The sequence below is a fragment of the Adiantum capillus-veneris genome, chromosome 19, assembly GCF_014529385.1.
Source record: "Adiantum capillus-veneris isolate H3 chromosome 19, ASM1452938v2, whole genome shotgun sequence".
Lineage (NCBI taxonomy): Eukaryota > Viridiplantae > Streptophyta > Polypodiopsida > Polypodiales > Pteridaceae > Adiantum > Adiantum capillus-veneris.
Genome location: NC_140949.1, coordinates 146,016,329 through 146,030,921, shown reverse-complemented (window position 1 = coordinate 146,030,921; position 14,593 = coordinate 146,016,329). Strand labels below are relative to the sequence as shown.

Genomic DNA, 14,593 nt, shown 5'->3' with positions numbered 1-14,593 from the left:
CTTGCCCCCACTAATCCATGGTGCAACCCGGCTCTAAAACGCTACTTGGAACTGGGAGGAGAGTGCATCTGCCTTTTTGCCGAAAAACAACACAAATATAAAGACAAAGCTTAGCGGTGAGATATAAAACTATATCTTAAATTATTCGGAGAGTCTAGAGGTGGTGGCCATGTGAAAGGCATCGCCTACGGCAGATCTTTAGCGCTCTCTCTCTCTCTCTCTCTCTCTTTCTTCTGTTTGCGCCAAAGCCGAGGTCTCTCTCGCAACATTTGAGAAGCTCAACAGGCTCTTTCTCTCTCTCTCTCTCTCTCTCTCTCTCTCTCATACACGGGGGGACGCGGGCTCACACACAGAGCGGTAATGCCAACCACAGGTCCTCATGCAGGCAAATGCTGTGTCGCACCACCGGCAGATGAGTATGCGAGCGTGGGGCGGGAGGTGGCGGACATAGGCGGCCTGCCCGCGTACCTCACCGGCTCTCCCTCCGCCGCCTCGGCCCTCCTCTTCATTTCTGACATCTACGGTAACTCCTGAATCTACCAATTCTTGCTCTAAGATGTGCAGAAGAAAATTTAGAAATTTTCTCATGTAGGAAAATGGAGTCTTTTTCAGTGTTTTTCATACAATGCATAACATCATGAGCTTCTGCTCGAGAGGCACCACATACCTAGCTAGGTACGATTGGGGACAGGGGACCGCCAGCCCCCCCACCGGGCCGGCGGTCCCTGTCCCCAATCGTACCTATCTAGGTATGCGGTGCCTCCCTCCCAGAAGCTCATGATGTTGAGGTAAGTCACAATGTGAGAATCTGTCCAAAACTTCTTGTGGTGGGGATGATGTAACCTCGTTTCAGCTTGTTGTGTTGTGTGTGAGCAGGTTGGAAGGTTCCTCAGACACGGTATTCTCTCTCTCTCTCTCTCTCTCTCTCTCTCTCTCTCTCGTCTTCTCGTCTTCTCCTCTTTGACACGCCTTTTACCGTCTTTGGTTCATGGCACTCGAGAAGGTCACCGCATTAATATAGTGCCTTGTCTTTATTGTTGGGCACCAGACGTCTTGCAGACAAGGTGGCTCTAGAAGGAGGATTCTTGGTGGTGTTGCCCGATTTTATGGAGGACGATTTCTTTGCTTCGTCCAACCCTGACAATCCTTATGAGGGCCTTGATGTCTACCTTGCCAAACACTCACAGGTACACACGCATATCTCCATAACTATTTTTGTTAAATAAACATTTCTTCTTTTTAAATAAACCTTTCTTTAAAATCTTAATGCAAGTATATAAACACCACCTATGGTACAGCGCCCATTAACGGATTGGGGTCCAATACAAGGACAACATTGAATCAAATGGTAAAAATTTTCAAGTTATGTGAAAATTATGATGGGTATGGCATGTGGAGTGAGAAGAGTTTATATTTGTATATGAAATTCATTCAATCTTGTCATGCCAATTTGAATGTCCCTCTATTGGCTCATACTTCTTCAGTGGCCTTATATTAATTGGTCACTTTACCTTGGACATTACCAAATCACTTGATACAATGTAATCTCGTTACAATGCTACTTTATGGGAAATTGTATTAGTTACTAACAAAGCGATTACAAATTTATAAGTACTTAATCTGGATGGATCGTAGAGAGAGCCTTAAGAAGTGCTACGATTCAATGCAAGTCAACAAATCAATGATAGAAAGATCATGACTCACAAATTTCATCATTAGATTTGACATTTTCAAGCAAGACAATAAGCCCTTTTTATAAGATTGTAGAATCTATAAAATCTACAAGTATTTGTGAGCAGCCAAGACGCTCCTCTCTTTGTGTAGGAAAATCTCGTTGGGCTCAAAAACCTATTCTATCTCTTCTACAAGGGTGGATCTTTAAGAATTGCCTCATTTGTGAGTCATCAAGAAACTGCTTGGCATCCTCTTTTTACGGAGGAAGATCACTTCGAGCTCAAAAGCTTATTCTATCTCTTGGTAGACCAAGGGTAAATGGTTAAGAATTGGCTCATTTGGTTATGGGTATGAGCATGGACATAATTTGACTAACATTAAACGCTTCTTGGATTTTCAAGGCAGTGGATACTTCTAACATTCGCATAATTTTGTTGATGGAATGGGCCATCTTAAATGATCGATAATAGCTTGGAAAGAGTTGCAGTAAGGAAGAAGCTTTCCCTAACCTTATTCAAGATTACTGTTGTAAACATTCAAAACAATCGCCTTCTTTAAACACTACGTACCTGCTTATTTTAATAGCTTCTTTCTTCTAATGTTCTTGCATTGGTTTGATTATAACATGCACCTCAATCGTTGTTGATTTGAGATCCAAAGTAAACTAATCTACAACGAGTATTTCTGATTAGGGAACAAGTTGCATTCTCCCTATATTATCTCATTTTGAGCTTTACTCTTTGCTAAATGATCAATGTTATTGTAGGCAAGATTGTGTAGCCATGATAGAAAATCATAGATTCTTACTTAAAAAAGATGGACAAGCTCAAATTGTCAATCCAAAGTGCCCTTTGATACCCTTCTAGCATCTCACAAGAGTAAGAGAGCTCTCTAATTTGCTGACAAAATAAGGGGTTCCCTCTCTCAACCACACACACACACCCACACACCCACACACACATACATGTGCATGCATTCTCCTACCATTCCTACTACACACACCTCTTTGAACAAGAAAACATGCACATGGACTAACTAAAAAGCATGCAAAACTTTGGTATCACAATGCTCACACTTCTAATTTCTTACGCACATGCGGGCACATACACATGCTTGGAAAGAGTGACCCAAGAATGCAAAACAAAAGAAAGTAAGTATGCTTAAGCATATAATTCTAACCACATACACATGACCATAGTTATATGGAGAAAAGAGATTAGTAATGAAAAAGAAGGAGAGAGGCACCATAGCCAAGCTCCAAGTTTGCTTCTTCTCCAAAATGTGAGTTCACATCTTACAAAGTATGTGTCTTATGTAGGGTTTATAAGCATTGCCTAGGCGCCCAAAACAATTGAGCACACTAATCACATAGCAAATCATTTGGGATTCAATAATTGTATTGCTCTTACAACTTGAAGCTCTTGATGAGGGTGATTTAGTTGTAGAATATTGTATTTTTGAAAATCTACATGGGAATATTATATGCGAGGGGATTTTTGTAGACCACTTTTGCATCTCTAACTCCAATGTGACCTTCACTTTGATGGTTATAGCTTGCTATGTGTAGAGTGTGAAAATCACTACAGAAGTCTCTCCTTCCAAAAGGGCAAATGACTTTGGGTGCCATTGTAATAGAGTGCAAAGAATAGTCGTTGGTGAGCAATTGGTTGCCAAAAGGATGAATATTTGTCAGTAGAGGTTTTTCTTTATTTCCCATTGTTAATGAAGATAGCAAAGAAGGTGGTTGGTGTTACATAGGTATTGTATAGTTGTTGTTGTAGAGCTATTCAGAAGTGCACTTTGTAACTTATGATCATGACTACCAGATTGTTTGGGAGAGTTTGGTTGTTACTATTGTGTTACTAATCCTGCAAAGTAAATAATTAATTAATAGATCTAGATTAGAGTATGAATACTTAAATGATCAAGAGAAAAAAGCCCAATGGAAAAAAAAATACTCTTGGTATGAATGCATGGGGTTCTTATATGTACTTTAGTCGATTAGAAGTGGATATAGTGCATTATAGAGAAGGTGGTGTAGAATAGATTAGTGGATTTAGTCCATTACAGAGAAGGTAGAGTAGAATAGAGTAGTGGATATGGCTTCAAAGAAGGGTTGTAGCCATAGCATAGAATGAATTCTCTAGAGGCCTTAATCGTTAGTCACCCATTTGTTAGAAAAACCGGAATCGGATTTTAGGAACATGAAATGAAATGACGTGGATACTCTGTTGAGCTAGAATTAGATCCATTGATTTGGTTCAATTGCTTGCAAGGTGATTACTGAGTGGAACACAAACATGGTATGTTGTACATATGTCAGATAATGGGACATCTATATGCATACACAGAAATGCATTGGAAACCACATTTTGCAAGTAAAGAGTAAGCATGGGTACTTTTGTTTTTGTATGGCTAATGTAGATTTCTCCTTGTATGTGCAGAATAATGAGATAGATATTGGAATTGCATACATCGATGTGGATAATTTGATTATTGAAAACAAACATAAGAATGAAGTTGAACATGTAAAGAGATTTCTTAAATAGGAATTTGATATGAAAGATTTGGGTGAGCTATGATACTTTTTTGGCATTGAGATCATATGCACAAAAGAGGGTTGATGGCTATCACAAAGGTGATATATATCGGATATGTTGTCAAAGTATGGTATAATTGATTGTAAGCCTATTGCTAAAGTCCTTAGATAAGAAATAGGACATGCAAGCTAATGTGGTGATATGCTTGAGAATACCACCATGTACAAAAGATTGTGGATAGCTTTATCTACTTAGTGATGACTTGAACTATTGGACACTCTCGCAACTAGATTTGACTTACACAATTCAGCTAGAGAGTGACTTTATGCAATTTCCCAGGAAGCCATGCTTGGATATAGTAAGGTACATAGTGCACTATGTGAGTGCTACCTTCGATCATGCACTCTTACGTGGCATGAAGTGGCGGCTAGGTGGGTACACATATGAAAATTGGAATATTAGTTTATCTGATCGAATAAATAGCGTTGGATTCATGTTTTCACTTGAGAGTATTGCTATCACATAGAGAATCAAGAAGCAATCCACAATTGCTTTGTCGAGTATAGAGGATGAGTAAATGGGTGCTTCAATGGTATAGCATATGTGGTGACATGGCTAGAGATGCTACTTGGAGATTTGGACACAGATGTTCAGAGGCTAGTTGTCATGTATTATGGCGAACTTAGTAGCATACAATGGGTGTAAAATCCAATGTTCTGTAGAAGGATGAAGCACATTGAGGTGCACTAACACTTCATCGGAGACAACGTCTTGGCTAGCAATTTTGAACTTAGGTATGTGAGGATGGATGTGAAAATTTGTGGAGCTTGGGAGCAGAGAAGATGAGGAGGTTTTGAGTATGAGAGATGACTTTGAGCTTGAGGAGGCCCATTGAGATATCAAGCCCAATACGTGGTATAATTGGATAACTTCTTGCCCGCACTTATCAGTAGCACAAGGTAGTGGACACGAGGATCATTGATAGTGGTACTACAATTGAACTTCATTGACTTAGTCTACCTATTGAGAGTGATGGCCCTTATCTTGCTACCTCACTCACTAGTAGTTTCATATTGACCCTTGCACATATTTTGTTATGTTGTATTTCCGAGGTGTTTTTTAGGCTATCTTATTTTTTTGAAAAGCAAAGAAGAAGAAGCTTTTAGCCTCCACCTTTATCATGTGCTTGCTCTCTTGGTTGTGTGTTGTGTGCTTGCAAGAGCAAGAGCTCAAGCTCTCCCCCTTTCTATCTCTTTATAATGTCAAGCATCATCTCAAAATCAGACGCTCCCTTACTCTTGCAAGGGCATGGAGCCAATGATAAATGCTAGAGAGAGGGCCTCATTTGCAATAAAGAATTCTATGACACTAATAATTCACTTAACAACTTAATGTCCCAATTATGAAATAAAAAATTAATATTGTTGGAAAATAGGGTCAATGCCTACATGTTGCTATTAGTTGTATAACATGTTTAAAGAGGACATGATTGCTTTAATTAAATGATATTTTTAAGATAATACAATTGATGCTTATAGGTTACGTGCACAAGTTCTCACACAAAAAAAAACAAAATTAAGGCACGGGGCTGCTAGACTTTATGGAGTGATTCCTTCTTTCTATATAAAGAAAGGCAAGACCTTGATTGCTAATTGTAAAGAATTTGTTTTCTAAGGTTGAGAACTTTAATTATTGTGTGTAGGGGAGGACAAGGCAGTTTAATCTAGGATTATCAAGTGCTTAGATTGAACATATTGATTAACAAAATTAAAATCAACCAATTCTTTCAAAAATGATGTATAGATGTTTTCCAAGGATAACGTGTGTCTTGTGTCCATGTGTAGGCATTTATCCCTAAAAGACACCATTCACCTTTTCAGTCTCTAAGTATCTTTTTTAAATTAGGCCCTTTTGTATGTAAAACATGAGTAGAAAAGTGATCTTAAATGCTCTATGTTGAGCTCATGTGATAGGCTTACATATTTTCAAATAAACACCCCCCCCCCAAAAACCAACAAGTTCCCTACTCACAATCATGCTTCCATAGACAAATGCTGAAAATAAATTCATTTCACCTATGAGATTTTGAGTTGTGATGAGATTTAGTTGTTAAAAGTCTGGTTTTGAACGTGTACAGGAAATTTGTTGCTACTTCATTTTTCTTTTTTTGTTGTCTCACATGCGCGAGCTAGCTTTTACGGGATTGCACCCAGCCACCCACAACTCACTCTCCATGTAGGAGATGAAGAATATTGAGTTGACTGACACCTAGTCACTCAGAAGCTCACTCTAATAATCTATGGTTTTTAGAGGGAGAAGATTGTAAGCACTTGTTATGATAGACCTATCATTTTCCTAACAATCTTCTTGTGCCTGTCCACATAGGCAAAGGCAATAGTGGAAGCTTCGAAAATTATTGAAGAGCTTAATAGACAAGGATTTAAACGCGTTGGCGTGGTTGGCTTTTGTTGGGGAGGTGATTTCGTCAAACCCTCAGATTTTCTTTTGCAATATAGAATTCTTTTATCTGCTAATCAAACTCCATAAACCATTGAAAAAAACTTGTATTACAAAAGTTATTTATCGTATAGTTATATATTAATGTAGACCATTTGAATCTCCTCTTTGTCCAGGAAAAATTACTGTTAGCCTCATCAATGGTAGTACCAAGGTGGATGCATCGGTCATGTTACATCCTTCCTTTCTTCTTGAAGAGGAGATTCAAGGTTTGATATTGCATCCTTTACTTGGTAATTTAAATCTTTAACTAAAAGAACTATGAGATTGAATATATATAATATCCTTCCTCTCTTGAAGTCTTTAATTTCTCCTCCTCCTCCTCCTCTCCTCTCTCTCTCTCTCTCTCTCTCTTTAGCATAGGTGCATGCAACTTAGTGGGATAGACTCTCTCTCTCTCTCTCTCTCTCTCTCTCTCTCTCTCTCACACACACACACACACACACACACATGCACTAATATGTATATTGTCGAATAGAGGAAATCATTCAATGAGCCATTTGTAGTGAAGCAAACATAGAATGCTTAGGATATCTTTGCTATATAGGATGCCACGTGATAGATATTCTAAAGCTCATGATGGATACATACTCATGGTTAATCATATCATCTCCAATATAGAGGGTTAAATCCATAGGCCACAAGACCATCTCCAACAATTCTCCCCTTGTGATTTGTTAATGGGTATGTCCATTGACCACGGCAATTGTCAGTCACCCATGCGAGAGGAGAACCGCACACCCTTTCAAATCATTGCGCCATTCCATCGATGCAGATAAAATTACCCTACGGGATCATTGTACACATTGATCCATCAGGCGATATAGATTTTTGCAACATTCTTCTCTTATGCCATATGTTCTCTCTCTTTTTCATTTCATTGTAGTCATGATAGAGGTGCAACACACTAACTTAATTACACATGGCACTATGAGCACATTTTTCTCCCTTGGGACGTAAAGCTTATGGTGGATAGACCAATGTGGCATTTATGGTTGCACCATTTATAGACTCAATGTGGAGAAGTGAAATCAATGATTGGATGGATATGCACCTCAAGTGGAAATGACAAGGGTCACGTGAGCTACCACAAGTAGCATGTGGCCATCAAGTATGTAGCATGTGTATAGGGAATGGGTAGCATGTGTGAGGCTTTATAGGTTGCATAGGAAAAATGTGACTATGCTTTTAAATGGAGCATGCTTAGTTTAAGGATACGTTCTCACTGTGAGTGTAAGCTAAGGTTTATCCCACTAAACGCTTGTGTAGCCAAACTTGGTCAACCCATGGACATGTAGAAAGCAGGTGTATAGAAACTAGCAGGGCTATGGCAGAGCGCTTGGGCAACTGCTTGATACATGATATAATAGGCATTGCTAGGGTGTGTATGTCAGATGTGACATTTAGCAAGTTGAAGCTTTATATTGGGAGCTATGTCGGATGGGAGTAGTTTGCCGTCCATTTTCCATGGTGGTGGTACCATGATGTGTATGTAGAGTGCTGCTCTATTTCGATGAGTCTTTGAATGCTTGAAGACTGGTGCATGACAGTTCTCCAATTGGAAGTTATGGCAAGCAGTCGTAGGTCCAAATTGGCGATCATTATGGTTGCAACCTCTCTTGAGGAGAAACTCTTCGTCAAGGATCCATTTTTGTAGGGCAGCTTATGTTTGGTTTACGACCATTAGCTGTCGGCACATAGAAGGTTTTTTTTAAAAAAAGTGTCATGCGACATGAAGCAAAAGAAGGGTGGTCGGGCAAGATCATGGTGTTAAACTGAAAATAGTGAGGAAGTTGTTATGTACCTTAATAGACACTAAAAGAGCCCTTTTGGTCGAGTGCCGGAAAACAATTTTAGGCTCTAGATCCCTGTGGAATCTTATCATCACTCCACTAGAGCCATCAAAAGCAGAGTTCTAAAAAAAGAAAAGTTCCCAAAAAGATTATTTTTCTTGACACTGAGGCATCAAAGTGGTGTTCTTGTGTACACCAACAATTAATATCATTTCTCCTCTTCATGCAATGCTAGAGCTTTTCTTGCTTTTCTTTCCTTCTTATTCACATACCAAGATAGCAATCGAAGTGTGGGGCTCATTGGGAGAGGGGTGAATTCTTCAACATCTGACCCCGGTCCAGTCTCCACACCCGTAGTCCCAAGAGAATCCGGGGGATCCAAGCCAGGGATTTTTTTTTTTTTTTTTGTAGCATTGCAAAGGGATTGTGAAGTAGGACGACACATGTCCCTCTTGGTTGGGTGGGGGGTGGAGCCGAGCCTTTCCATTTCAAAGCTCTTGTAGCCTCAAGTGACATGGAATCCCTTGCCACTTTGCCTTTACCCTTTTGGCCCTCTTCAGACCTGGGATTTGCAGATCAGACGTAGTTATCACTATCATAAACTTAGGTATAGAAATAGAAAAAACAAATGTATTATCATTGCATGGGCATTCTGATATTTGCAGTGTGAGGTTCCACTTCTCTAGAGTCTTCTCGTGCAGCTTGGTGTCCACCTTATTGCAAATCATACCCTCTTTTTCCTCCCATAAACTTAATTCTTTGTTACTCTTTAATTGTTTCTCATTCCCTTCCATCACGGTTATCTTAACAGGAACATGGTTGTCCTCCCCTTCGATGGAGACTTGTGTTGCAGGATCGGTGAATAGTTATTAGCCCAAATCCAACATTGATCACCATGTTCTTAGGTGGTGTCTTAGAAACATTCCAGCCTATACAAACTCGGTTAGAGGACCTGCATAGACCTCTCTTGTTAGAAACAAACAAGGGGGTGCTCAGTTGACTAGCAAGCATCCTGATATTATCCCAGATCCAGCTAGACAATCCCGCAAACTCGACCCAGACCGGATGAATCCCTTGGAGGGATTCTGCCAAGTCAAACATTGACTCCCATGGCACCACACATACAATAGTCCTGTTAAATATAAGGAGACCTTTATCCAAGATGACATGTTGGAAACGTCTTTGAATCTATCCAAACAGAAACCCTTGGCTAGGTAAAAGGTATTTTCAATTGCTCCTTTATGCCAAGAATTTGCGGTTCCTGAAGCCATTGAATTAGCTTGTACCTTTTCAGAACTCTCCATTGAATCCTAACAAAAGCGTAAGCTAAGCTTGCATGGCTAGCTGCTTTTTAATTAGAGCTGGCAGAATCGCCACAGTAATAGCATCTGTGATCTCCACCTGCTATGGCAGAGACTTCTTTAAAGTACTAAAGGCCTGATCCGCGAGCCCGTCTTCGAATAACCCACTCCGTTCTGCCTGTGAGAAAGTTCTTTTGTTACTGGTTGGGCCGATCTCAATCTGTCTGTTAACTTCTTTGAGCTCATGTTCGAGTCGAGCCTTTACATTCTTTAGTTTTTCAATGCCTCCATCACTTGATGATTCATCTGATGTGGCTTAAGCACAGTCCTTAGAGTCAAGACCCTTCAGAATGCTTGCAAATGAGATGTCTGGTCTGAGAGATGCTGAACCGATTTCCACCTTGTTTCCATTCGCACAGATCAGACACTGAGGCTCACTGGCCTTAAGGGTCTTTACCTCGAAGTTAGTTCCTTGAGTAGTTTGGTCGATTATTTTTTCTTTTTTCCTCAGCAAAGGGGACCTTTTCAAACGACAAAGCTTTGTTATCCCCCATGGTTGGACCCCTTGATGAAGCAACACCCGTCATTATTGCATCGGTTGATGGTCGCAAGCCCCTTCGTCCATATGCACGACTTCTTCACTCAACAACAGTTTCCTAGCCGTGAGCCATTGCGAGAACTTGATGACGTCCTCCTCCATGGGCAGAATGTTAACCTCCATTGCGAGAACTTGATGACGTCCTCTTCCATGGGCAAAAAGGGGAGTGGTGGCAAAAAGACACAAGCAGGGCGGGGTGCGAGAGAACTAGGGCAAGACATAGGTCTTGGTTTAAGAGGTCCTGGCCAAAAAGGTTTTGAAGAGCTCACAACCTAAGCACGATGATGATGACCCAAGGGGGCAACACCCACCCTTCTTTAAAAGAGCTAAAAACTAAGCACGATGATGATGACCCGAGGGGGCAACACCCACCCTCTTTTCTTTTTTAACCAGAGCTAAAAACCTAAGCACGATGATGATGACCCAAGGGGGCAACACCCACCCGTTTTTAAAAAGAGCTAAAAACTAGACAATTTGGTAGAAGCGAAGCGATGATAATCGCGCTTACAAAGGCTATATAATCAGCACGCTAAAAGATGCAAGATTTCTAACAAACATAAGCGCGCTCCTCCAAGGGTCATAAGCGTAGCGAGAGCTGACCACGCACTACTAAGCCGCGATTTGCAGCAAACCACACAAATCGATCTGTGCGACAGTCCACAGTACAATGCAAAAAAGCAGGGCAGACGAGCACACAAACGCAAGGGCGGCTAACCCTCATCGTGGATAACGCAAACCCTCACCATTGCTCCCGAACCTAGAAATGGTTAAGCTATGTACAAAAGCCTGATACAAACTTAAATGTTGATTCCATGTGTATTTTGTAGGATAATATCTTCCAAGAGAACATATAAAAAATCTTTTTTTTTTTTGCCATGCTCACTAAGGTGACTGAGTTGTATTCCATTAAGTTAAATACCAAAAAATTACATGTTATACCCTGCTTACCATCCAGGGAGTCGAAAGGAATACTACAACCATCAAGCCATGCTCGAAACAAAGCCCTGGCAACACAAACACAACCAAATTGGAGACCATAGCCCACAAATACAACCAAAATATCCTGTCCAAGGCTTTTACATTGAGCCTTAACCTAGTACATAGACCAAAAACAGCACTACAGTAAAGCCTTATTGCAGAAGAAAATAATGAGTATGAAGCATTACGTAGGATTCTACCTTTGAAGAATAAAAAATGATAATCTACCTTTGAAGCATTATGTAGGATTCTACCTTTGAAAAATTATCACGAGCTTATCGTGCTATAGACCATTGTAATTTTGTTTGGCCGGACAAATTGAATGAGTGATGGACATTAATTGCAAGTCTATGGATGTCAATCGAAATCTAGATTTTTTGTTATGCTCATAGCAAGTTTTACGTGCAGCTGTTAAGGTCCCTCTTGCCATCTTGGGAGCAGAAATTGATGAGATTACCCCACCTCAAATGGCCAATGAGTTTGGTGCTATTTTAGCTAAAATTCCAGAGGTAATGTTTTCAAAAATTAACATCAAACATTTATTAATTAGAGAGGTAAAGGGGCTTGAATCTCGTGTGTGTGTGTGTGTGTGTGTAGCAAGCATTCATAGAGTTGTATTTCAAAGACCAAAGCCTGTTTAAGGCACTAAAAAATAAAAATCGTGATTTTTTTTTTCTTTTTTGAGCCCGCAGGGGGTTGGTGGAAGGGGTGGCGGCCCGGGGAGGGGGGGGGGGGATGTGTGTCAAAATCTCGACAGATATGAAATGGGAAAATTGCATCATATACCTCACGAAAAGATAAATTAGGTAGCACCACGATTAATATTTTTTTAGTTGATTCGAATGTTCAATCTGAATATATGATGTCTTTTAGAGCTTAGAGACAAGGCCCATTAATAGTGCACTTTTTAGCAAATCACAAGTTGACACATAAACAAGATTCCAAGTATATTCCAAATTTTTGTCTCTAAATTGGAGTGGAGGGTGTATGATTTTTAAAAAACAGCAGTCTCCCAAATTGGCTCTTTTACCCTATATATCTTGTTTTTATTTATCAATTTGTGTACGCCATAATTTGGAAAGCACTAAGTATAGAATCATAAACATATCTGTGGTCTCATGTAATTGCTAGGTACAAGGTAAGACCATGGTCAAGATCTTCGAAGGTGGGGACCATGGTTTCTCAACGCGATATGACCCTCAAGATGCAGAAGCAGTGGCAAGGGCTACTGAGGCATGTAATGACATGATAAATTGGTTTCAAAAGTATTGCTTGTGAAAATCATTAAGAAATTGTAAAGCTTTTTCGGGGAGATTTTTGCTTGTATTTACAAGACAACATTCAATTCAATTTTTCTTTTTCGGCAAAGCTATGAAAATGCCATAGATTTTGTACTACTCACATGCCTAGGAGTGGACATTGTAATTATATTGTAAAAAATATCCATGCTCCTATGCAAATAACTATTGAGGTTAGGTGTTACCTTTATCTCAAATGCTTTGGCATCTCAACCTACGAGTTCTGAGGTCGAATCTCTCGTTGGGTCACCTCTAAAGGGACACCCTGTGCTCACCTGGTGTTCAGTTGCTAGGGCTCTTGCCCTTGGACACTCGAGTGCATCCTCCTCTTGGGGTGGGTCACCCAAGGAGGAGTTTCCTAGCTGGTTGCTACGAGTTCTCTCTATCGTTCCTAGTAGGTGGTGCATCAATTAAGCGGTTGTGGTGATGTCTACACGTGGCTCTGGCCTGATGTTATGAGGCCCTTGCCAGACCATATTTCCTGGCTAATATGTGGAAAGAATAAACACTCCCCCTTGTGGGCCCTCTAGTGATCCAGATGGCTGCAAACATTTGCAACCACGAGATCTAAGTCCTCTTCTACTTGCTTGTAGCTAATATAATCCATGCCATGCACGCATAGCGCATAGCCAAGTCATCTGCAAGTAGTCAAGTCAGCACGGAGGTAGCAAGATTGTGTGTGTGCAGCAGACATGGCGCGAGAAGTGGGGCATGCAACCATAAGTGGGCCATCTGGAATCTCGATCATCGGGATTGGGTAAATATAGTGATTTGTATGCATTACCCCCCCCAAGCCTACGGCCTAGAACCGTTAAAGTTTCAGCTTGATAAGAGCCGGGTTGCACCATGGGTTAGTGGGGGCAAGAAGGTTAAAGAGTTTCACATGGGTGCACATGGTTGCACCCATAGTATGGGATGAAAAGTGTTGGGCTATCTATTTTCAAGGAGATCATGAGAGATATTTGGATTGGAGATGGCTGGCCTATGTTTAAGGAGAGCCTTCCACTACCTAAATAATAGCTTACTCCCCTACTTTTTCAAAGTGCTAGTGGGGTTTAGAAACGTCTTATATATTTGTGGAGGAAAACATGGATATGCATTCATCTACTACTGGGTCTAGTTTCACTTTTCATTAATTAATTAGACTCGCAGATTCCTTATGCCAGTCTTCCCAAACTAAGAGTCACACTTTCGCCCCAATTCCCGCGTGCCTAATCGCGTCAGTTTCCATGCACGAGTGCGATTCCTTCTACTGCTTTTGCTCTGTTCATGTCCTGTGCACCCAACTGGAGCTTGACATTGCTCATTCGCAAGCTTTGCTGGCAAGATCACCTGCATTAGCCGCTCGCCAAGCTCAGCCGTCAAGCAGTTGTTGCCATGGCCCCATCCATCTAGCCAGCCCCCTCCCTCTCCCCCTTCCCCTTCCCCTCCCCTCCCCCCCACCATGGCTCCTCCCCAAAGGTAGATTCTGTCTCTCTCTCTCTCTCTCTCTCTCTCTCTCTCTCTCTCTCTCTCTCTCTCTCTCTCTCTCTCTATTTCCCCCAGCACAGTCACACATACACGTAGCTGTATCTCCGCCTTTGCTCTCTCAGTCCCCATCCTCATCATTTATTCTGCACAGCAAGACGCCCTCGCCTCTACGTTCAATTTCCGTCCTCTTGCTTCCCTTGCCATGGCAGCAGGCTCACCTCGCCCTCGTGCTAGCCACGGAAGGTTGCTCCCTCTCTCGCGTAGGCCTTCGCATGGCAAGACTCTCTCTCCCCTTGATCGCGCAGAGAATGGCAGCATTCTCTGTCGTCGCCATACATGTATCCCGCCTTGCGCCACAATGGCCACAGGAATGTCTCTCTCTCTCTCTCTCTCTCTCTCTCTCTCTCTCTCTCTCTCTCTCCAC

The 14,593-nt window shown here is 41.2% G+C and overlaps 1 protein-coding gene across 1 annotated transcript; it reads left to right on the top strand.

Moving 5' to 3' along the window:
* The first annotated feature begins 219 nt into the window (after positions 1-219).
* Positions 220-12,876, top strand: LOC147435028 (endo-1,3;1,4-beta-D-glucanase-like). Its single transcript, XM_086490077.1, has 7 exons — positions 220-523; positions 877-898; positions 1,049-1,187; positions 6,600-6,690; positions 6,848-6,940; positions 11,810-11,910; positions 12,533-12,876. The coding sequence occupies exons 1-7, from the start codon at positions 361-363 to the stop codon at positions 12,677-12,679; spliced, it is 756 nt and encodes a 251-aa protein (XP_086346203.1). The 5' UTR covers positions 220-360; the 3' UTR covers positions 12,680-12,876.
* The last annotated feature ends 1,717 nt before the right edge of the window (positions 12,877-14,593 follow it).